This window comes from Acomys minous (assembly GCF_964271855.1).
Source record: "Acomys minous genome assembly, chromosome: 13".
In the NCBI taxonomy this organism is placed as follows: Eukaryota; Metazoa; Chordata; class Mammalia; order Rodentia; family Muridae; genus Acomys; species Acomys minous.
Genome location: NC_140495.1, coordinates 91,165,254 through 91,191,534, shown reverse-complemented (window position 1 = coordinate 91,191,534; position 26,281 = coordinate 91,165,254). Strand labels below are relative to the sequence as shown.

The following is a 26,281-nucleotide window of genomic DNA, read 5'->3' as shown; positions in this document are numbered from 1 at the left end:
AGCTCTCAGCCTCCTGTTCCTACCACCACGCCTGTAGCTTGCTGCAGTGCTTTCCTACCAGGATGGACTCTTAAACCTCTCCAACCATGGGCTCAAATTGACTACTCCTTCTGTGAACTGCCTTAGTCATGATGTTTTATCACAGCAACAGAACAATAACTAAGTCACCAGACAATATAAGAGTAAAAGTTACTGTAAGTCATTGTTTTAGATATTAACATCTTTAGCCAGTTTTGGTAGTCTATACCATTAACCGCCCCCCCCCCCCCCCGCACCTAGAAAAGCAAAGAAAGTAGCTTCCTGTGAATTTGAGGCCATCCTCATCTACATAGTGAATTCCAAGCCAAACAGGGCTACATAATAGGAGCCTGTCCTTAGAAAAAAAGAAATAATGATACAAACCAATTCAAGAGGATGAGGAGATGCTCAGTTAACTAGGCACCCCCCTTATGAAGTCCTGAGCTGGGATCCCTATCATCCATGCAGAAGACAGGTAAAAGCAACTATAACCCATGCAATAGGGAGGTGAAACAAAAGGATCCCTGGGCTTGCTGGGACACCAGTCTAAAGCTGAGCTGATGAGCTCCAGGTTCAGTGAGACACCTGACTCAAATGGTAAGACCAAGGACTAGCATAAAGGCTCAGCAGGTAAAAACACTATGCCTGACAAGCCTGAGTGCAATCCCCAGAGCCATGGAAAGGAGAAAGAGAAAAATAACTCTGCAAAGTTGTTCTCTGATCTCCACACTCATAATATGCACACATACCACTCATAATAACACATTAAAATATGTTTAAATAATTTAAAATAAGGCGAAAAGAGTGCAAGACCTACAGCTGGAGAGATGGCTCAGAGGTTAAGGGCATTGACTGCTCCTCCAGAGGTCCCGAGTTCAGTTCCCAGCAACCACATTGTGGCTCACAACCATCTATAATGTGATTTGATGCCCTCTTCTGGCCTGTGGGTGTACATGCAGGCAGAGCACTGTATACATAGTAATAAATAAATAAATCTTAAAGAGTTCAAGACCTCAATACCAACCTCTGACCACCACACACACCTGTACATGCACACAAACACACACATGAGTATATACACATAAAACACAAATACACACATACATGAACATGTGCACACACACGAGGACCCGGGTTCAGTTCCCAGCACCCAAATGGCAGCTCACAACCATCTGTAACTCCAAATTCAGAGGATCCAACCTCTCTTCTTACCTCTGTGGGCACCTAAACACACATGCAGTACATACACACACTCAGGCATACACACATGCACATAAAATTAAAGTAAACATAATTAAAGTAAATATTTTAAAAAACAAACAGAATGTATAACCCGCAGAAATAAGACTACCGATAGAAAGCCGCCCCATTTAGTGTCTACCTACTCTCTCCCATGGTTTCCCTTAGCTTAGTGAAATGCCCCCAGGAAACACCCTAATAATCCCTCTGAAACCTCTGTCTGTGTCGATGAGTATAAGTGATCAGCCTGTCAACATTTCATCATGAATGTTGAAAGGGCTCATAATGTCCCATCCCTCCCTGTTGCCTGTTATGGTGGCTGGGGCAGGGTCATTTTCTTCCGTGGTGCAGCCACTCATAAGTTGCTCTCACTCTAGTAAATAACCTCCCACCCGTGCTTAGGCAAGCATCCCCGATTAAACTCAGTGGGTCACACACACACAGATACATGAAAGTGGGAGAGGAAAGAGGGGCTTCAGTGAAAGAGGTAGGAAGGAGGATGAGAGATGGTGATGTAGTGAGAAGGATGAAAAAATCACTGAAATGTTTATGTGAAATTGTCAAAGAATGTTTAAATGTATTCTTGAGAAAAGCAGAAGTTTCTTGAATGGCTTTCCCCAGGGACTTAGCATCATATTTGTACATAATCTAAATATTGAAGTTCAGACATGCTTGTGATCGAATATTGTTACAATATTTCTAATTCTTTCATGTGTCTTCAGTGAAATTTAATATTAAAAACAAGGATAATTATACTGAAAGTCTCAAAGGAACCAATTATGATGAACTTAATAATTGATAAAAAGCATTTAAGTACAACCATATGCTCTGAGGTTTTTCTATACTATTAAAGGCACCAGTGTACACTATCATTTCATAGACACTATCAAATCATTGTATAGTCAACACAAAAAATTAAAATACACAATCTGAAGTGGGTGGAAAAAGGACACTTTATAAATAGAGTGGACGTGCCCTAGGGGGTCCTCTTGCCATTTTAAATGTTGACAGTTTTATATAAAAGCCACCAGCATAGCTGATTATAGAGACAGAGCAAGTTTTGTGAGACGTAGCACTTTTCTAGATAGTTCTCTTACTAAACATAATCCAAACAGCCCCCTTGGGGCTCCCTTTCCACTTCAGGGCAGTCAAGCATGTCCTTATTCTCAGTCTGCACTCAATGCCATTGCAAGTCACTCACTTACAAGAACAACTATCACTTTATTTATGTTTATTTGGTTGGTTTTGGATTTTTGGTGTTGTTGTTGTTTTGTTTTCTCCTTTATTAATTTATTCTTGTTACATCTCAATGGTTATCCCATCCCTTGTATCCTCCCATTCTTCCCTCCCTCCCATTTTCCCCTTATTCCCCTCCCCTATGGCTGTTCCTAAGGGGGATTTCCTCCCCCTGTATATGCTCATAGGATATCAAGTCTCTTCTTGGTAACCTGCTGTCCTTCCTCTGAGTGCCACCAGGTCTCCCCCTCCAGGGGACATGGTCAAAGGTGAGGCACCAGAGTATGTGAGATGGTTTTGGATTTTTGAGGCAGGGTCTCAACCAGTTGATAGCTCACACTGGCCTAGAATTCATCATATAGCCCAAGCTAGCTTCAACCCTCCTGCCTCAACCTCCCAAGTTCTGGGATTGCAATGATGAGCCGCTATCCTGTCCCTTCTTTACTTTTTTTTTCCTTCTTTACTTTTTAAAAGCCAATTTGGCTTGGAAATAACCATTCAGGATGATATATACATATATATACAAACAACATGTTATATATGCAATATATAAGGTATATATCTTATTGTTATACTACACATGATACATCAAACATATGTGGTAGTGTGGATTACTGCTAGGTGGTATGTGATATAATGTCATGGTGTCCTACAGTGTAGACCACTACTATATTATGTCCCGCTCCTTTTCACTGTTCAATTTTTTTTTAAGGTCTCTTTCCTCAGCTACTCAGTAAAAATATGGAAGATATTCTTTAAAAAAGAAGAAGAAGAAGAAGAAGAAGAAGAAGAAGAAGAAGAAGAAGAAGAAGAAGAAGAAGAAGAAGAAGAAGAAGAAGAAGAATCCAAACACTATTAACAAATGTTTTCTCTTAATGCAACATAGGACGGAAATGTTTTGAGTTTGGTTCCTAATCATTCTGCCTATCACTTTCCTTCCTTATAACACATACATATCAACATTGAGAGGAGATTACCCTAGTGACCTAATTTTTTGGGGGGTGTATGAGCATATGGCCTGCATCCATATCTATGTACCACGTGTGTGCCTGGTGACAGCGGAGGTCAGAAGATGGCATTAGATCCCCTGAAACTGGCATTAACAGAAGGTTGTAAGCCACCATCTGGGTGCCATAAACAGAACCCAGGTTCTTTGGGAAAGCAACAAGTGCTTTTAACCACCCACTGAGACATCTCTCCAGGCCCCCATTTGTAACCCAAAGTCAATCTATACAATAAGATATGTCTTTTGGTGTATAACATTATAGTCCAATCAAAAACAGGGTTTTTTTTTAACCTGCTAGCCTGCTTATGACAGGTACTTGCTACATATAAATCCAAATTGTTAGGCTGGAGAGATATCTCAGTAGGTAAAGACACATATTGCTCTTTCAGACATGCCCAGTCCAGTTCCAGCACTCATGTCAAGCAGCTCATCACCTCCTGAAACTCAAGATGTAAGGGATCTGACATCTCTGACCTCTGTGAACAAGCTATGTGTTCACACGCAGAGAGACACACAATTAAAAATGAAATAAACTGGGCTGGAGAGATAGCTCAACAGTTAAAAGCACTGGATGCTCTTGCAAAGGATCTGGGTATGGTTCCCAGCACCCAAATGGTGCTCTCAACTGTCTATAACTCCAATTCCAGGGTTCTAACCCTACCTTCTTAACTCCTTGGGCACCGGATATGGTTCACATACAAACATACATACAATACATACATACATATATACATACATACATACATACAAAGCACACACAAAATAAAGTAAATAAATATTTTTATAAAATAAATATTTTTTAAAAAGGAAATCAAGGTTGTTGACATTTGTTTTTCATCTCAGGGACAAAGGTAAGGACATTGTTGTCCACTAAAATTAGACTGAAGTGAGCCTTCACAAGACCTTAAAAATATGTCTTTACTTCAGAATTCTCAATGGGCTTCCAAAGCTACATTAAACACTAGAAACTGGAAGTAAGGGAGAAAAAAAGAAATAGGGAGAGGAAAAATCATGCACAACATGTGTAGAATGTTTTTAGCTAAGAGATAAAATACAAACCTAATTTAACCAAGCTATCTTCTAATTCTATATTTGTGTAATTAATTCACATTAGGTAGAGTTCATTATTCAGAAGTTTACTTTTCCATGGCAGAATTATAAAATAATAAACCAAGTCCTTGAGGAACCTTGGCTACACATAATTATTATTCTATGAATAAATGCTGTTTCTTATAAAAAGTCTTTCTGATCTTTGGTATCTGTCCTGTTCAGTAACCCTGACTGATTGGAAACTGGGACAATAAGTAGTAGACGACTGCAGAAGTTTGCAAATGAGGCCAAGGAAAGGTCAAAGTCTGTCCAACTGTGACTCGCCTCTTACAGCAACATGACAACTGAGTGCATAGCAAAATCTCACTGCACTGTAGGTGTCACACTGTAAAGCACCAGAGTTTTATAATCTGTAAAACACTAAGCATTAGGGAGGACCTCCAAACACTCAAGAAAACCTCCTGCAAACAACAATATCCTAGGCTTGGATGGATAGAAATAATGAGGGGCTTACTATACCATTTAATTTAGAAAGGACTTTTCTGATCCAAGAGGAATGGTTCTATAAAGTAAGAGGTTTGATGAGAGACAAGCTAGGATAAAATAACAGTTTTCAGAATCTTAGGCAACAAAACTCAAGACAAGGCAAACCTAACTACTGGATCCTTCCCTCTTCCCCTGCCCCCCCACACACAAAATGCCTCAATTTTGACTTTATCCCCCTACTTAAAACTAAATTTTAATTACTTTAAAATTGCTTAACGCTCATTTTTAAATGCAGTCAACTATGGGGGATCATGAGGGGCACAAGTTTGTCACACATCAGTCTGAGCTAGCTCACAGCTCACCATATAATACCCTGAGCGTGTCTCTATTACAGAACATCCCATGCCCTGGCAACAACAGAGAAGGGTATTATAAGATCGCATTCCTATTGGCATTCCAGCCATCCACACTCCCACCACAATTGCTAATTACACTCTGCTTACTGCATTCTATGGGCTTCTCTAGCCCACAGTTCCCAACTCTCTAAAGCCAGTTTCAAAGTCAGCAGGGCACAGCTTTGAGAGATGCTTGCTCTGTGCCGTTGATCATGAAGCAAAGAATGGGGAAGTGCAGGTGCCTAGATGTCTTTATCCTTCCCTTATACTCAGCCTAGGACCCCAGGCCCCGTGGTGCTGCCAGCCACCTTTAGAATAAGGCTTTCCCAGACCCCTCAGCTGATCATATCTAGAACCAGCCTTATAGATAGATAAACCAAATGGTGGACCTCCTGGGGGATTCTTTCTCCAATCAAATTGACCATGGAAATTAGAGATTATCACAATGGCTTAGATCTGTATAATAGCAATAGAAGAGGCTGTATCTGGCCAGTCATAGATGCATTTTGATGGTTGAGCCAATTGGAATTCCTAAGTAGACGTAAGAGAGAGAGAATCATGGTATCATTTTTGGGGGAGTTTGGAGCAAGTGGAAAGAGCGTTGCCATTAACTGGGGTGAGGGTAGACACAATAATAATAAGATGATGAAGATGGATATATAAGAGTAGAGTTTGTAAAAATCAATCTGGAATGAAAATATAAATGCTAGGGCCAGGCGCAAGTGTTCATAAACCTTCGATCAGAGCACTTGAGAGGCAAAAAGAAGGGGAAATCTCCATGAGTTCAAGGCCTGCGTGATCTATATAGCAAGTTCCAGGCTACCCAGGGCTATAAAGTGGGACTCTGTCTCAAGAGAGAAATAGAAAGACATACTCAGTCAGAGAGGAGATGAGAGGGCAGAGAGAGAGAGGGAGAGAAGAGAGAAGAGAAAGAAGAGAGAATATAAATGTCAGAATTGCCAGCATGGAAAGGAACAAAGTGGGCTGAGTTCAGTGGTTAAGCACCTGCCACCCAAATGTGAAAACCAGAGTTCAGATCCCCAGAATGCACATAAAATATCAGGTAGGTGTGGTAGCCTGCCTTTAACTCCAGCCTTGGAAACCAGAGATGAGAAATCCCAAGAGCAAGCTACCTATTGAGACTAGCCATACTGGTGAGCTCTGGGTTTGATTGAGAGAGCCTGCTTCAATGAATGAGGTGGAAGAGAAACAGAGGATGATTCTCAGCATCAGCTCAGTTCTTCCTATGCGCATGCATGCAGCCACACATACACAAACACACACACGCACACACACACAATGCACACATACATGAAATAGAAATATGTCCTGATCCACATGGCTTGGTCCTGAAACCCTAACTAGAAGCATCGATGGAATGAAAAAAGCCAGTAACACTGAAGAAACCACAGACATAGAAAGAAAAAGGCTGGGTCAAGTGTGCTGGGTGCACTCTGATGGGATGGCCCCAACTAGTGTAGCTCAGCAAGTTCACGAAGTACAGCTCAAAGGGAGGGATCAGCTAGTGTCTGCAGAAGCTCTTTGTAAGTTAGCAGTTTCAGGCCATAAACAACTGAGAAGAGGAAACTGCAGTTGCTAGTTTTTACACACATTGATCAAACATTCATAAACTCTCATACTGGCACCAGAGGAAGGCTATCTCATTTTCATGCCTGTCTCTCTCTCTCTCTCTCTCTCTCTCTCTCTCTCTCTCTCTCTCTCTCTCTCTCTCTCTCTCTCTGTCTCTCTCTGTCTCTCTCTCTCTCTCTCCCTCTCTCTCTCTCTCTGTCTCTCTCTGTCTCTCTCTGTCTCTCTCTCTCTCTCTCTCTCTGTCTCTCTCTGTCTCTCTCTCTCTCCCTCTCTCTCTCTCTCTCTGTCTCTCTCTGTCTCTCTCTCTCTCTCTCTCTCTCTCTCTCTCTCTCTGTCTCTCTGTGTCTCTTTGTATCTCTCTCTCTCTCTCTCTCTGTCTCTCTGTCTCTCTGTGTCTCTTTGTATCTCTCTCTCTCTCTCTCTCTCTCTCTCTCTCTCTCTCTCTCTCTCTGTCCTTCCTATGTGTGAATGTGTTCAGACAGCCTCCAGCTATGCTTCCCTGACAAAGGGATTGTAAGCCCTTTCCTCTGTAAGCTGCTTTTGTCGGAGTGTTTTCTCACATCAACAGCAGAAAAGTAATTAACACAACAGACTAATAGTTGCCTTTGAGTAAAGTATAAAAATGTTCCCTATCTGGGCAGATGAATTGGAAATATGTGCCATTTTCAAAGTAAGGCCAGTCTTGCAAATGTTAGCAGGAAGGTTCACAGTTTGTTCAGCAAAGGAAGGCTAGATTTCATCTTCACTTAGAGCAATATATGGGGGCCAATTCAAGACATCCTTCCCCAACACACTCTGCTAAAGGACTATTAAACTCCCCACCATGACAGTACTGTTGGATCTCAGTGATTAAGAGCACTGGCTTTGACACTGGACTATCCAGGTGAAAACCCAAACTTTGTTTTTACATTCATATATTTATTTGTCTGCACAGTCACACACATGCACATGAATACACATACACACATACATGCACACGTGCACACACACACACACACACAGCACAAGTGTGGAAGTCAGGGGACAGCTGTGAAAATTGGTTCTGTCCCTTTTGCCATGTGAGCTCTGAGGATGGAACTCAGACTGTCACCCTTGGTGGCAAGCATCTTTACTCACTCAGCCATCTCTCTAGGCCCTTTGCTGGGAACTTTATAGACAAGCTGCTGGATTCTCTCTGAATATTTGTTTCACCATCTGGTAAATGAGAAGAGTAAGAGCGCCCTCCTAACAGAGACTTTAAAAGTGAAATAAGTCATACATAAACATAAATATCCTAAATAATTTAGCCCAATCTCTGGCACCTAGCAAGGGTTCAACAAGTGTTAGTTGGAGCCATTATTCCATTTTCAGTAAGATGGCTGAGTCTGCTTGTGTACATTTAGCGTAAACAACTGTCATCTATAGAGCCCATTATTATTACTCAAGACTGCTTTCATTCCATTCTCATAAGTAGAATCTAGAGCAGAGCTCCCTTCAGATGCCTCCTGAACTAATTAGCAGTGCAGCATGCCTAGAGAACACTAGGGGGGAAAGTCGGAATGAACACTGGCCTTCTGAAGGGCCTTGAGCCATTGGAAATCAATTCCAGAGAAGTGCATAAGAAGTGTCCTCCCTGCTCCCTGCTGGGGGCACAGCGGCCATATGCACTAAGACCCACTGTCCTCAAGAATATTTTTTTCATTTTCTCGGCATCCAAGACTTAGGAGCTTCAACAGATTGAAACGGCCTACACTAGAACAAATGTTGGCTATCACAGGCATGTTGGAACAGAAACTTTTAAGAGCGTCCTGGAGTATGGCATTTGAAGCTCTGTTTATTAAACACTAGGAGAGTCATCTTACTAAAGTTCTTTGAGAAATTATCAAATTGATTTGTTTCCTCCTCCCACAATGATGAGTTGTATAAAAAAATTAAAATATGTGTGTCCAAAGTTATGCTTGTTTCCTCACATGTACACCTTAATGAAAACTAAAATGAAAGTGCAGGGATTGCTCTAACATTAGAAGTAGAACAAAGAAAAAAAAACTCTACTTCTATATAAGTATTAAGTCCCTCTAATCACAAACAGCTAGTTGAGACAAATGTCCTTTTTATTTTCCAAGGCTTTTTCTATTTATTTATTTATTTATTTATTTATTTATTTATTTATTTGAGGATGAGCACAAGTATCATAGTGCATAGTGTCCTCGAAGGTCCAAGGACAATTGGTAGGAGTTGGTTCTCTGTGTCTGCCATACAGAATCCAGGGACAAAACACAGATCATCAGGCTTGGTGGCAAGTGTCCTTACCTTCTGAGCCATCTTGGCAACCTGCCTCTCTTGTTTTTGTTGCTGTTGTTGTGATGGAAGCAAGGAACTATAACTTCATTTCTGATTTAACTGAAGGATAATATTGCATGTAAGAGTTTCACAAGATGACCTCACTCCCTTCCTCTGGTGATATACTTTACAACTGTTGTCATATAAAATACCAGTTCACAACTATTTCACAATGACATATATTCTAAACCTTTTAGCAAGAGAAAAAAAGACAGGAATCGCCATGTTTTCTATGTAGCAATGTCTTCCAACTTCTGTCTTCAAAACAGAAATAACACTCAGCTATAGCATAAATATGCAACACATCAACTCTAAACAACCAAAGCAAGAGCAGCATGGCCTCCACATACACTTTCAAGGTGGCTGTGGGTTTTTTGTTGTTCTGAGTCAAATGAGCCTATGGATCAACCCATTCTATCATATTACAAGACAGCTCAAGTATATATGAAATCTCCTGAGGGCTGATAGCTTGGAAAGACAGTAAAAGAACAGTAAAGAATTTTCTTATCAACCTTGATTTGAAACAAAGTAAAAAGCTAACAAAACAAATTCAGGCCTGCAAGTTGACTGAGCAGGTAGAGATGCTTGCAGCTAAGCCTGACATCCTGAGTTCAATCCCCCAGAACCCACATAGCAGAAGGGAAAAAACTGACTCCTCACCACCCAGATTGTTCTCTGACATCCACACAAGCACCATGGCTTACACACTCACGCATATATCTAGATAAATAGATGGCTGAGGTGGGGGAGAATGTGGGATTTTTTTTCAAAATCATATTTCTTTTTTATTCCCTGCATAACTGAAAAAAATAGTCCTGCTCTCTAGTGTTCTTCAGGGTCTCCTAGTCCACAGCTCCCTAGGCTGCCACACAAACTGGATTCATTGTCTTTCACCTAAAACATAGGTTGGCGGTGCATGCCTTTGAGCCCAGTACTCAGGAGGCAGAAAGCATGTGGTTCTTTGTGAGCCTCATGCCAATCAGGGACACATAGTTAGACCCTGTCACAAAAAAAAGAAAAGAAAAGAAAACAACAAAGAAAGAAAAAGAAAAAAGTAGTTGCTTCTTTTTTCAGTTCTAAACTACATTAAAGTCATCATCCTAAGGCTGGACACCAAACATAGAAATTCTAGAACCCTCTTTCACTCTACCTTCTCTTCATATTAGGTCACTGAAAAGACCACATGTGTCTCCCCTGTAACTCCCATACTGGCAAATTCTGTCCTATGTTCCCACTTCTACATCCTTAGTTCAGGCCTCACAAGATTAATCAGAGTTGGCAATAACACCCCAATTAGTTACCCTTCTTCCAGTTTTGACTCCTCTAATTTATCCTCCAAATTATTCTGGAAACGCTATCTTTTTGTGTATTTTATGTATGTGAGTACTTTGCATGTACAATTGCATACCAGAAGACAGCATCAGAGAGTTGTGATCTTGAAAATTAAACTCAGGACCTCCAGAAGAGCAGTGAGTGCTCTAGCCACTAAGCCATCTCTCCAGCCCCTGAACTGATATCTTTAATATAAAATAAAATGCTACATTAGCTTCCCACATAAAACATTTATAATTCCTCATTTTTGACACACACACCAAAATTCAGACTTCAATTACAAACATGGTAGCTTGTGCCTTTAATCTCTGCACTCAAAACACAGAGATAGGCAGATCTATGTAACTTCTAGGCCAACAGGCTACATAGTAAAACCCTGTTTCAAAAAATAAACAAAATTCAGATTTCACTGAGTGACTCAGTAATACGTCCTACCCTGCCTCACCAAATTTGTCCTTCTCTCTTTGACACACCTCCTGTCTATACTCACCCCATGGTAAAGAAGACAGAGTTTTCTTAATAGAGTATACTGACTACATCCTTAAACTTTTACTCTATTCTTTCTGCCTAGAGTATACCTCCTCAGCATCCACTGGGCAAATACCTACTCATCATTCAAATTTCAACTCAATCCATTTAAAGTCTTAATACACGTTAGGCCAGTCAGATGGTTTTGCAGGCAAAGGTGCTTGCTGCCAAGCAACCTGAGTTCCATCCCTGGAACCCTCAAGACAGAAGGAAAGAACCAATTCCTGTGTGTTTTCTATCTATCCTCCACAAGCATCACATACATGCTACGGCACACATATACAATTATTTATATTTATATTTGTATTGTACATTACAAATAATATAAAAATACATAAAATATTATATAAATATTTGTATATTTATGTTCAATATATATAATAATTAAAAAATAAAGCCTTACCACACTTATGTACATGCTCACAGTAGAGATAGGCAATGCCTCCTTCTCTCTGTTTCCATAACTCTGGAAGTATAATCATCACCCTAACATCTAAGATGCCTTCTAAGCAAACAAAATACATGAAATTATCCATACTACAAAGAAATAAATATACCACAATGTTAATAATATTCTCTAAAAATAAGTCACATGGTCCCTGACATTCCTATCCAAGGGTCCTGAGCTGGCAGCACTGAGATGCATAATATGGAAGGTGTAGGAACCACAGTACGGCACGCAGGGCTCAGTGAGTAAAGATACTTATTCCCAAGACTGATGACTAAGTTCTATCTCTAGACCAACATGGTGGGGGAGAACTGACTCCTAAGGGCTGTCCTCCGACCTCTGCTCAGGCACTGTCTCTCATACACACACACACACACAATAAAAATTAAAAAAAATAAATAAATCAAAGGGGCCTGTCCCTGTACAAACCCAGTTTGAAAGCACAGACTCTCAAGAGTGGTGAACAAGATCAGGACAATGAGAGACCATCTGTCAGCAACGAACTAGCTAAGGCAAATACCACCAATCAAGCAGAGTGAACGCACCAGCTCTGAGTCTGAGAACCAGGAGATGCAGTGCACTGTGGAGCACTGAAGAAATGAGCATTTCCTAGAAACAAAGGACCCAACAATGTGGATGAACCATTGTTCAATGCCGTAAGCAGACTAAAAGTTGCTGGCTACCCAGGACCTCTCAGACTGTTCTGCAGGAAGTGCCTGAAGATAGCATAAAAGATCAATAGAGAAAATTCAACAAGTAACTGGAAAATAAAGCCAAATGTGGTGGCACACACCTTTAACCCCAGCACATGGGAGACAGAGACAGGAGGGTCTCTGTAAGTTCAGAGCCAGCCTGGTCTACAGAGTGAGTTACAGGGCAGCCAAGAACCCTGTATCAGAAGAAGAAGAAGAAGAAGAAGAAGAAGAAGAAGAAGAAGAAGAAGAAGAGGAGGAGGAGGAGGAGGAGGAGGAGGAGGAGGAGGAGGAGGAGGAGGAGGAGGAGGAGGAGGAGGAGAAAAGAAGGAAGAAGAAGAACAGAAAGAAAGAAAGAAAAGTGTGATAAGGTTCTTTGAACAAATACTTCCCTGAGTTAATCAGCTATTCTTCAGCAGTTGGCCCCACTCTGATATGCCACTCAATTTCTTAAGTACCCAAGGCTGACTTTACTTCTTTTTTTCAGCGTCTCATTGCATACCCCTGGCTGGCCTCACACTCAATATTTTCCTGCTTCAGCCTCGGAAGTGTTAGGATTACAGGTATTCATAGTCACACGACCCAGCTCCAAGTTAACTACTCAAAAAGGCGTTTTGTTTTATTTTGTTCTTGTACACATATGAGTGTTTTACCTGCATGTAAGAGCATCACACGTGTTCACTAGCCAAGGAGGCCAGAAAAGAGCACTACATCCCTAGAAGTGGAGGTGCAGACAGTTGTAAGCCACCAGTGGGTGCTAGGAATCAAACAGTTTCTCTAGAAGGAAGCAAGTGTTCTGAACCACTGAGCCATTTCTCCAGCTCCCAAACTTAACTTACAATATTTACTACCCAGAATGCAAACCTATGTGTCCACTTTGTCTTCACTATCACGCCACATACCTGATTAATCAATTATGTGCGATTTTTAACTCAGTGCTATAATATCTATTTGATGTGTATTTTTTTCTTCCGATAACTCTAAGTTGGCCTACATACATGTTTATAGTCAAAACTATAGAAAAAATTTTTGAGGGTGGTTATACTATTTTTTAAATATTCTTGAAGTTATTTTTTAAAACAAAGTAAGAGAAAAAGACTTAGACGATTGACATGGTTTATCACATTCACATCTGAATGTACACATGAGGAACCTTAGCAAAATTTTAGCTGCCGCTCTCTTATCTTTTCTCAGTACAATGTGTTAGCATCAGGAGCTTCTACTATCATTTTTTTCCATTTACATGGATCAGGATTAGCAGGGTATGAGAAACAGCCCTGAACCCAGAATTCCCAAGGCAGCAGGTGTTTTGTGGCTATGTGAAGATCAAAATACATTAGGAAATGTATCTCTAAATTCCTTCCTCTTACGCAAAAATTTTGTTCCCAACTAGACTAATCTAGTTAGTTTTGGCCTAAATGATTGAAATTCAAGTTAAATTCACATTGAAAGAGTTAAAAAAGGGGTGGGGGCTCATGCCTTTAGCTCCAGCACTTGGGAGGCAGAGGTTGTCCTGGAACTCAAAAGTATTGTATATTACTATGGTTTAAGAATGAATGGCCATTAATCTCAGTACCTGGAAAGGAGAGCAAGTGGATCTCTATGAGTTCAAGGCCAGCCAGATCTACATAGTGAGACCCTGCCTCAAAACAAAAACAAAAACAAAAAAAGAACCAAAAACAAAACCCAAAAAAAAAAAAAAGAAATAAAAACAAGAGCCATATTACTAGCCATGTTACAACCATGCATTAGACAAAATACAAGAACTTGTATCCATGGATATGTGCAAAATCACTAGACATGTTTTATTGTAAACAGTGACTTGGTCAGAGCTGTTCTGACATGTAGATGTTTAACTGTACTAAACAACCCGGGTTTTCCCCAAACACCAAGCCTCTCTAATCTTTTTCTGAACTGAGTAATGGAGGCTTTTCCCCCCCTGCTTTTAGAAAACCTGAGGGCACATTTACGCCCACAAAAATCTTCTGGTGAGTCTAAAGGGCAGGATTTCCCCATTTTTATTTCCACCAAAACACAAGTAATGTTTAACATGCACTTCATCCTTACCACCCAACACCATTTCCCCCTGAACAACAGGGGGCAACAGGTTTACATGAAATCCCTCTGTAAGACTTCTGTGTGTAATAAATTCACACACATACACACACACACACACACACTAGATGCAACACTATGCTTTCTCCTCGGTCTATCTGTAAGACACAAGCGCCATGCAGCTGTGGTTGAGAATCACTCTTTTTCCTCCGTTAGTCCTATTCTCAGCTGTTTTATATTCTCACACTTGGTTTTCTTTTCTCTTTCACGCCACATTTAATTTATCTTATCTTGAATTTCCTGTAGCCTTGTAAGCATCTTAAGTCCTCTCTACAAGTGGAGAATAAATAAGCAGTCTTTACACACATCACAAAAACAATCTTTTCTCACTTGCCCTACAGAAAGCCTTAAAATTTTAACTCTGTATCAAGACACAAGTTATCAGAATCCATGAGTTCTTTCTGACTTTGCTTCATCAGTTGTCTCTTTGCAAATACTTAAGGCTGATACAAGTAACACTAGAAAACACTCAGGCACAATTTAAGTTTAGAGACTGATATTAGAAATCAAATTGTTTGCACAAATAAACTGCTCACTGCACAAGTTTTATATTAAAAAGTGTGAAGTCCCTGGTGCCTCATAATCAGTTCCTCAAATAGTGAAGACTGTTCACTGTGGAAATCTTTAAGGGCTCTGATGTAAGACTACTATAGTGTGGGCACTGGCACATGGGAATTTGTTTTCACGCTATTTTTAATATCACAATCAAACACTCCAAATAGCAGAATTGAGCTTCTACTCAACTGAGTCAGCCTGACTTGCTACACAAGAAAAAACTGTGTTCAGACATTGCATTTTTATCTAGGTCTGAAATGTCTGCTGATCTACCCAGAACCGTGGACTTTTAAAATCTGAGCTTTCATAAAGTCTTGACTTCAGTGTAACCAAAAGAAAACTTCCTCATAAAAGTTACAAATGCACAACACAGTTTCCACTCGTCCCATTTTAGAGTAATCATGTCCCCTCGTTTCCCCCAAAGTTATCTAACCCAACAACAAATACTCTGTACATATTAGGGTTTTTCTTATAACAAAGTCTGATTTTAAAAAGTTGACACTTGACTCACCTACAGCAGGACAGAGTATTGCCCACACAGATACTAACCAACTGCCTAAGCAATTCCTTGTATTTAGAAAGTCAGTGCCACTGTTATGGCTCACAATTTGGCTTATGATGAATCTGTAAGCAAACAGCCTGACAAGCACCCTAGTGTATTTCAGGATGACTGACAGGGCACAGTGGCTCAAGCAGGAAGGGGGATGGGTGCTCTTAAAGCAACAAGCCAGTGAAGACGAAATCAAACATTAGATTTTAATCTTCAAAGGTGCAATGAAAAGTTATCTGTGATCAGCTTGAACACAATTTTCATCTGCACTGTACACCCCAATCACTATAAACTCAAAATGGAATTTATACAAGTAAAAATAAAGGATTTACAACACGAGCACTTTATACTTGAAAACTATCACACCTATAATTTTTGTGTGTGTGTGTGCTTAGAAGAAAAGCTTTTATTTTGTATTTGGCTTTTCAGAGAATAGTTCTTTGCTCAGCTGTGCCATGTAGGTAAAAGCCTTGTGTATGACAGAGAATGCACCCCACTCATTTCCCAGTAATGCCAAGTACAGAAAGCCAGAAAGAAAAGGTCACCTGCCTTCCTCCTAATGCACACCTATAAATTACTTAAGAATATTCCATTTCCTTTTTACAGAAATTAAATCAAGGTGTCTCCCCCCCCCCAAAAAAATCTCACCATTAAGTATATGCCAAGAGATCTTACAATAGTAATGTAAAAATAGGTAATCAATGTAATTTAAACCAGGTGTGGGGGTTGCACGCCTTTAAATCCCAACACTCAGGTGGCAGAGGCAGGCTGATCTCTGTGAGTTTAAGGCTAGTTCGGCTTACATAGTGAGTTTCAGGCCAGCCAAGGCAATATATTGAGACCTACCTTCAATTAAATAAAGTAATTTAATGGAGCTGGAGAAATAGCTCAGTGGTTAGGAGCACTAGTTGCTCTTACAGAAAACTCAGGTTCAATGCCCTGCACTCACTTGGCAACTTACAACCCTCTGTAACTCTGGCCTCCAGGGATCAAATGTCCTCTTTTGGCCTCCATGGGAACTAACATACACGTGGTACTCAGACATACATGTGAAAAAAACCACCATACACATAAAATAAATAATTTTTAAATGTTATATAATTTAAGTATCAGTTAAGTAATCAAAATTGTTATGGGAGATAGATGCAAAGGATATATGCATTTCTCCTTAGTGTATTCTTCCTCTATCGTCTTCCCTGACTAAAAAGTAGAACAAAAACCAGGTGTGGTGGTGCACACCTTTAATCCCAGCACTCGGGAAGCAGAGGTAGGTGGATCACTATGAGTTCGAGGCCAGCATGGTCTACAAGTGAGTCTAGGACAGCCAAGGCTATACAGAGAAACCCTGTATCAAAAAAAAAACAAAACAAAACAAAAAGTAAAACAAACTACTAGGAAATTATAATTATGGTTATTTGCATACCAGTATCACTTAGGAAAATATTTAATTGATGTGCTAGTTTAATTATTCACATTTATAATTTTCTATATCATTTCACAATACTTTCTACTTTTCAATTCTTTGATGGTTCATTAACTTTTTTTTAATCCTCTCATTATTTTAAATGCAATCCTTCATTTTGCCAGTTGAGGGTGACATTAGATTCTAAATGCCCTCAGTATTATGCTGAATGATATTTTTTCACACTTCGGTAGGAACTGAAACACAACAACTCTACTTTCCTCAGAAAACTTACTTAGAAATACCCCCATTTCATTTAGCCTGTATAAATCTGACCTGTAGTCTGTTTAACTTACATCTCCTAACTCCCATGCTTAATGGTTGGTAAGTATCCCTGTATCTGAGGAGCTACAGGCTAATTATAGGAAAGACAGTTGCTGCTACCATAGCATAATTATGTGCCTCTTGAGCATGCAACCCGAAAATCCCTCATGTTACAACGAAACACTCTGTTTGGACAGGGATGAATATCCTTTTGCCTGACTCCCTCTAAAAGGGAAAAATTCACTGGGCTACGGTGGTGCACTGAGCCACATCCCCGGCCCAAACTTATCTTAACTAACAAAATCTTCTAGGCTTCTCTGAAGCTACTTTACCACATCCCTCAAGTTTACTAACTACAGCAAAAGACAAAACTGAAGCCAATCTAAAGGCCCAAAGAAACCATTCTCATTGTTATTAAAACAGGAAATAACTTCATTCCCTTTAAAAACTATTTCTGATAATGATGATGAAAGCAAGTCGGAGGTTCTTCACTGCGCTATAAAATCTCAGTGGATAGCCGGGCATGGTGGCACTCAGGAGGCAGAAGCAGGTGGATCTCTGTGAGTTCGGGGCCAGCCTGGTCTACAGAGGGAGTTCCAGGACAGTCAGGGCTACACAGAGGAACCATCTCTTGAAAAACAAAACAACAACAACAAATTTCAGTGGATAAAGCGCTTGCTTAGTAAGTGTGAGGGACACCGTTTGTATCCCAAGCACCCAGGTAAATGTCCGAGCATGGTGTCCCAGCTGTAACACCACTGCTGGGAGACACATACTGCGTTCCCCAGAGCTTGGGTAGCTAGACCAGATTCAAAGGTGAGCCCTGGGTTCAGTTGAGATGTCTTGATCAGTGAATAAAGTAGACAATCATTGAGAAAGACGTCCAATGTCAACCTCAGATCTCAACATGCAGACACACACTAACACTACACCAACATGTGAACACACACACATACACACACACACACCATTTATCAAACCTGAAGACAGGATTCATTTTTACTTGTATAATAACAACGCACAGCTAGGTGAAAATCATGTTGTCCAGTTAGGAACCAACTGTAAATGTGATTCTCTTTTCAAAGTTTTATGACCTTAATTGTCTACACTGAAATGTTCTAAGTAGTATAAAATAGATGCTCCAAATCGCTTTTCATATTAATCATCCAAAAGAAAACTGAAAAGCCATTGTTGTCAGTAATTAGCTTATCCCTTTTTGCCATCAGCCACATAAGTCCGGAACATATGACAAATGATTTTTTTTTCCTGCTTTCATCTAACCTTTTAGCTCCACTTTAGTTTCCAACAAGTTTGCTTCCTGATACAGGGTCTCCTGAGCCCAGATCCACAGGCAGATTTGGTTTCCCCAGATACCTTAGAATCTTATGTCTAAAGAACTCTTTAGTTTCAGTTCTACTTAAAATGGCTTAAAAATTAATGATAATGCTTAGGAGGGAGAAAGAAGGCTGAAAAGTATATATTACTTATTTAGGATACTCCTTTGTTCTTTCAGGAAAAAATGTCTTCATACATTTTAATTTTCAGTATTCATACACATGTGCACGTGTGTGTCCCTTCAAAAGAATTTCCTTAAATTATTGCAAGAGGCACATAAGAGATAACATTCAAGCAGTGAGCAAATCTAGAAGGAACTCTGATCCTGGCGTGCTTCAGAGTGTGTCAGTGAGTGACGCACACACATGAATTGTATCGCACAGGGACCTACGAATGCAGGGTCCGGGAATAAGAAGAAGTGTCAAACTAAAAGATAAAGTATGAAGCATCCATCTGTGTTTCCCGCTAATCCTTGAGACTATGTGAGCTTTCCATGAGAAATCACAGAGGAACGGTCTGGTGTGGTGGTGCAAGCCTATAATCCCAGGCGTTGGGAGGGGGGGGGGAACAGAGAACTGAGAATCAGGAGTTCAAGGTCATCCTCGGCTATGTATGGAGTCTGAAGCCAGCCTGAGATCTTAAACAAAATAGGCTAACAAGGTGAATAGGATCAGAGTACGGCTTATTTTGTTTTGGTTTTGGGTTTTTTTGTTTGGTTGGTTGGGGTTTTTTTTTTTTGTTTTTTTTTGTTGTTGTTGTTGTTGTTTTGTTTTTGTTTTTTGGTTTTCTGAGACAGGGTTTCTCTGCATAGCCCTGGCTGTCCTGGACTCACTTTGTAGACCAGGCTGGCCTTGAACTCACAGCCTCTGCCTCCCCCAAGTGCTGGGATTACAGGCATGTGCCACTACACCCAGCTGACCAGAGTACATTTTATATGTGTGTGTTGTGTTGTGTTGTAACGAAGCACATTATTTTATACAACTAATATAAGCTAATATAAAGGATTTTTGTGAAAATAACTGTTTGTATTCAAACCGCATGTCCCATGGCTTTGTCCACAGTGGCCACTGTTCAGCTGCTTTTCTTGTGTTGTGAAGTGAGACCAGTAAAGCTGCTATGAAGAGGAGTCACTCACAGAATCACACAGCAAATATAAAGGAGTGCTGGCTACTGAGCTGATGACCCACTAACCCACCATCCTTGTTGGATGGAAAGGCACTTCTCTTCGCAGAACTCTGCTCGCTCAAACCAGATCTTAGAGGGCTGCTGTGGGAACCAACAAATGGACTTCTCTTCTGGTTTTAAAATGAGGTCACATGCTTTTATTTAGCAAGCTGCATCTGCTTCACCCAGGAACGGCATCTACCCCACTTGTGATAAGTTATAATAAGAAAACAAAGAAATACGGCCCTAAAATAGAAGCACTTTAGAACTGCTCCGAAAGTTGTAACAAATGTTTCACAAGGAAAATAAAAGACATGCTAACACATATTAATATATATATGTGTGTGTATATATATATATATATATATGTTTTTTTTTAAAGGCTTGGTATGGGATGGTTAGAGCATAGGGTACTGAACACAAAGCAAAAGAATGACAGTAGGTTAAAAAAAAAAATAGAAACTTCTGTGTCTTGTTTCCACATGAGATGTATGGAGCTGGGCCAACCCTGCTTCATTCCAGGGCAGGGAGCCACTCGGTTGCTGAGCTATATTAGAGAGAGAGGAAGGAAATCCTTTCTCCCACACTCTGTTACCAAAGATAATAACAGAAAGCTAGTGGTGTTTTCACCGCCAAGTACCCATGTTTATTTTACTCCTGTCTCCATTAACTCTCTAAAATGCCTGAGTTTACATAATAATACAAAAGAAATGCATACATAAAAGCAAAGAAAATCAGTTCTCCAAGAATCGCAGTGTCTCAGGCTGGGGATGCAGCTGCATGGGGAAGCACATGCCTAGCACACAAGGCCCTTAGCGCGCAGCTTTCCAGGCCCTCCTTCAGATGCTTCTAGTAAAGGCGATGCTCCTGTCAACACAATCTGCCTGCCCTGAACAGCCCTGAACACTGTTCTCTGGACAGAAAAGTTCTCTTTACTTCACATTCTCTTTTTACTTTTTTATGTTTATTTGTTTATTGGTGTGTGTGTGTGTGTGTGTGTGTGTGTGTGTGTGTGTGTGTGTGTGTGTGAAGTCAGAGGACAGCTTGCAAGAGTTAGTTCTCTCCTCCACCATAGAGACTGGGAATCAAACTCAGGCCACCTTAACTCCCCGGCCCCTTTCCAGTCTTATAGATACTATTATTGCCATTTTAACTTACACTAATCTAATAGTCCATGCACCATGTACCTTATTCATCTTTGTTTTAATTTGTACTTACCCAACACCTGGTGAAACAACATAATAATCTTTTCATTTATTTATCGATCATTCTAGTGTTCTTCTCTGTAAATTACCTTTCACATATTGATTCTTTTGGAGTCTTCTCTATTAGATTTTTTTTCTTTACTAATTATGAGTTCTTTTTATTTTTTGAGACAGGGTCTCTTTCTATGTAGCCCCCGCTGGCCTGAAACTTGCTATGTAGATCAGGCTAGCCTGAAACTCAAGAGTTGAATCTTCCTTTTCGTCCTGATTAAAGACAGGCCTAATTTTGGAAGGAAGAGAAATGTAGACCAAGGCCTGGCCTGGTGATGCAGCCCTTTAATCACAAAACTCAAGAGGCAGAGGCAGGTGGATCTCTGTGAATCAGAGGCCAGCCTAAGCAATATAGTGAGTTCCAGGACATTCAGGGCTACATAGCAAGAATCTGTCTCAAACAAACAATAGAAAAAAAAAAAGAATTAATTACATATAACAGTAAAATTAACATTTTCAACCATTCCTCAACATGTATCAAATTAGTATATCTTTAAATTATGTTAGAATATTTGATTTTTTTTTTAATTTGCTACTTAAGTTGTTGACTTGAGTTTCATAAAAATCATTAATAAATTTTGTCTTGGGATTAGGTCAGAAATTTTTAATGATTTCTGAAATGGTCCTAAACATACTTCTGCCATTTTGTACTATATAGCTATGTAAAGTGGTGTTCTCAGGCTTAACAATATGTTGACAAGTTGTGAAAAATGTTCATGATACTCTGTCCTGCAGTATAAAATACTTAGCCAAGACTTAATTCTTTATGTAAAAGTTAAGCATGCATATCCATCTCATTAGTATGCAAATTTGCCTTTATCTTTGATAATATATATATATATATATATATATAGAGAGAGAGAGAGAGAGAGAGAGAGAGAGAGAGAAAGAGAGAGAGAGAGAGATACACCAAAAAAACTTAAAATAAATTTCTTTATGCTTTTATTAGTAGTAAATGTTTGGTTTGTAAAACTGTTTTGTACATACGTATCTCCAGGCAAATTTCTCATATAAAATGGTTTACAAGTATAAAATGTTTAAGAAGCCCTTACATGAGCAATGAATATACTCAAACTGCGAAGAACCAGTCTATAGACAGAATCTTTTGCAGAACTTAGTAACTATAAAATAACGTCACATTTGTAAAACACATAGGGTTACTTTAATAGTTTGAGATAGAACTGAGATCATATCTAAAATATTTCAAGTTACACATCACTCCGGTTACTACTTTTCCAAAGCTTTGGGGGCGATTTACATGCCTCAGAGAGAGAAAACAGAGCAGCGGCTCAGAACACAGGAGGCTCTGTTCAGAGACGTCCAGCTCTGCCCCAACACAAGATTTACTGATGGGAACTCCCCCACACCCCAGGCTGACCTTTCTCCTCCTGCGCTCTTGCTGCTGTGGATCTTGCCAGCAGCCACAGAGACTTCAAGGCGGAGCAGTCTGCTCCCTCAGCTGTAAAGCACATCACCCAGAAGTTCAGCGTTTTAGTCTACTAAGCACGGTGGCTCTGTCACAAGAGGCTTCCAGCTCAGTTACACATATACCAACAGCTGACTCTCTTGGAGCAAAGCAAGAAACAGGACATCTTTAGTGCAAGAGTCTTCCTCCCCTTCACCAAGGCTGAGCTTCCAGGTGGGAACCGCCCTGCCCAGCTTTTTAAATGGGTTCTTGTAGATTTGAACTCGGGTTCTTATTCTTGAACCATCTCTCTAGTCTTCACTAGCAAATCTTTTTTTTGCTTTGTTTTGTTTTGTTTTGTTTTTTCGAGACAGGGTTTCTCTGTGTAGCCTTGGCTGTCCTGAACTTGCTTTGTAGACCAGGCTGACCTCAAACTCATAGCGATCCACCTGCCTCTGCCTCCCAAGTGCTGGGATTAAAGGCATGTGCCACCACACCCAGCTTCACTGGCAAATCTTAATCAGGACCAGTCTGATGCTTAAAAAAGAAAAACAACTGCTGTCATTTTGCTGACAGAATGTCTCAGCAGGTAAAGGTGCTTGCTGCCAAGCCTGACAGCCTGTGCTGAATCTCCAGAACTTACACAATGTGTGTTACCCTCTAACATCCACACATATGCCATGGCACATGTGTGTGTCCACATACATATACATACATACATACATACATACATACATACATACATACATACATGCACACACACAAAACAAACAAACAAATAAATAAACAAATAGGTATAATTTTGTTTTTTTTTAAATAATGTAAAATAAACTTTCTTGGGCCAGGGAGATGGTTCACTCGGTATAGGAGCTTGCCACACACAACCCTGGCAACCTATGTTTAATCCCAAATCCACATTAAAGGTGAAAGGAAAGAACCAATTCAACAAAGTTGTCCTCTTACCTCCACACAAATAGCATATCACAGACATACATAATGCACATACATACAGTGAAACAGAGAGAGAAAAAAAAATTTTTAGAAGCCTCTAGGGCTGGGAGCTAGCTCAGTGGGTAAAGTGCTTTATTGCTCTAGCATGAGGACCTGAGCTTGTATCCCTGGCGCCTACAGGAAGCCAAGTGTGGTGAATGTACCTACAACCGCAGATTTGTCCGTGACAGACACAGAAGAATCTCTGGGGCTTGCTGGCCAGACAGCCTAGCCAAAATGGTGAGCCCCAGGCTCAGGAAGAGACCCAAGAGACCCTGACTCAAAAGACAAGGTGTAAAAGCAATCCAAGACGACACGCAGGTGTCGGTATTTGTCTTCCACATGCACCTGAACATACTTGTACCAGCAAGAGCACGCACACACATGTACACACACACACACACACACACACATACACACACACACACACACACACACACACTTCCTGCGGTCTTCCTAGTGTTGACCTGCCCTAGTGTAGAAGAGAACAGAGGAAACAACCTTTGTGAACCAGGAAAGGGCGCTGTTATACCCTCTGGAACATGAGAAGATAGATATCTCATTAATGATTTGCAACCACAGGGAACATATTCCCTTACCACGTGGCTCACAGACAAAACACAAAATGCCCACTTGACTCTGATTTCACGTAAACAGTAAATAAGCTTCTGGCCTAAGTAATATTTGTGACACACTCTTACTAAAAAATAAAATATTTGTTATCTTCTTGAAATTCTAATTAACTTCATTTATCATGCTTTTTTTTTTTTTCAAACACATGATTACTTCTTTATTGAAAATTTCCAGATGGTATGTCTCAAAAATAAAGAACTGCTTGAAGAACAAAATGATGAGAAGGGTAATAAATAGCATTATTACCTCAATGATGTGGGAGACCATGAGATTAATTAATAAAGTCCAAAGTGTTCACCATGACTTCCAGGGACCCTCACGATCTAGTGTAGGCAAGCTCTCAAGTCATGTCCCTGCCACTCTGATCATGGCTCCCTCTTGGTTGTGTCAGAACGCTCTTTGTCAACATGATACAAGAGTCAATCAACATAGTGAGAACAACCTGGAATTCAGTTATAGGCACATTGATTTTAAGGTGATTTTGCTGTTGCCTTCTTGACAACTCTGGGATGGCATGCTTTCATTCTTTTAACTGTCTACTTCCATATTGGCTTCATGAATGGTACAGGTGGGGTACAATGGAAACAAAGCCCTGTTGTGTCTGACTATGTAGCAGTCATGAAAGCCAAGCCCTCATGAGCCACCAGTGTTCACTGGCATCCTATCAGAGACTTGAGAATAGAGAACCAGAAGGGCAGTTCAAGCCCCTGAGTGTATAGGAACTGCTTCTTAGACGGCCAGTGGGGTCTGTCTCTCAGGCCACCTCTCAGCAGTTCATCTCTAAGAACCTTTAGTCAGAAGACTGTAATTTCCAGAAATACAGCACAGTCAAGCTGGCCATGCTTGAACTCACTAAGTGGTTGACATATCGTACCCTAGGATGTGAGGATCTGATGGCAGAAATAGACATAAAAATGATGTAAGCAGAAAGATTCTCTGAAGACATGGTTTTATGCATTTCTTTTAGAACATGAAATCTGAATTGCTAAAATTCATGTATTAGTTAAATTATCTAATATTTCTATGATTAAACCTACTTCCAAAAAAGAATCACGTAACAAGGTTAGGAAAAAAGTCCCAATGGATATATGCCTTCATGGCCCAAAAACATGATGAGATGCCTCTCCTCCTCTTTAAGAATTAAGACAGATCCGGGAGTGGTGGCACGTGCCTTTAATCCCAGCACTTGGGAGGCAGAGGCAGGTGGATCACTGTGAGTTCGAAGCCAGCCTGGTCTACAAAGCGAATCCAGGACAGCTAAGGCTACACAGAAAAACCCAGTCTTGGGAAAAGAAAGAAGGAAAGAAAGAAAGAAAGAGAGAGAATAAATTAAGACAGAAACTTTGTTCTACCAAAGTCGATAGAGATGAAGCTCACAGGAGACACATATATCTCATTTAAAACACACACTGAGACTATTTCAAACACAAGAGAACCCACGGGATGGAAAGGTAGACAAAGGCACTTTCCACCACGTTTAATAACCTAGGTTTAATCCCAGAACCTACATAGTAAAAGAGGAGAACCAACTCCCAAAAATTGTCTTCTGACTTCTACCTGGAGATTATAACGTACATGCACACATGAACACATATACCAAATAATGTTAAGAAAAGGTTTTAATAAAAGGAATTTTCAGTTGGTCTATGACATCATTTACTCAGGAAGCTACAGCAGGAGGATTGCTAGTTTAAGGCCTACCTGGGATACAGGATGAGTACAAAGTCTGGGTAACAGAGTAAGAACTTATCTCAAGAATAAAAATTAAATAATTTTTGGAACAGATCAAAGAAACCTAACGAAGATTTAAATATCAAGAACTTAACACAACCAAAAGGATAATTAAGTAACTCAAGTCTGAGCTCTAGGAATCATCCTTTGCATTTTCTTCCATATCTCTCCCAGGAATTTTATCATTCAGAGAACAAAATGAGCAAAGAATGAAACTGCCACCCTGAACCTAAGCCTCAACAATAAAGAGGAATATACTGCAGAAGTGGAAGTGACAGAAACCTTGAGGGAAATTGAATGAATCACCTTGGAGTTCATTATCCCAAGAAAGGAAACACAGAGCCATGGAAGTATCCCAGATTGCTCAGCAGTTCACAGAAGATGCAAGACCACCTCAGAACCAAGACTTTAAAGTAAAAGAGTAAAACCACTATTACAATCACAAATGAAGAAGAAACGAGAGAATGACTCAATGTGGTATG

General features: G+C 40.1%; 1 protein-coding gene across 4 annotated transcripts in view; it reads right to left on the bottom strand.

Moving 5' to 3' along the window:
• CTNNA3 (catenin alpha 3) overlaps positions 1–26,281 on the bottom strand; it is a 1,390,227-nt gene that overhangs the window by 1,334,999 nt on the left and 28,947 nt on the right. The window contains exon 1 of one of the 4 annotated variants that reach the window (XM_084751941.1): positions 15,521–15,615. The exons of 2 other annotated variants lie outside the window; for them this stretch is intronic. Coding sequence is in view for 1 of the 2 variants with exons in the window: in XM_084751939.1 (XP_084608065.1) it covers positions 11,280–11,286 (7 nt within the window). In the remaining variant the exon portion in view is untranslated. Of the gene's footprint in view, positions 1–11,279; positions 11,299–15,520; positions 15,616–26,281 lie in introns of those variants that run through there. One more of the 4 variants, XM_084751939.1, reaches the window with a different exon arrangement.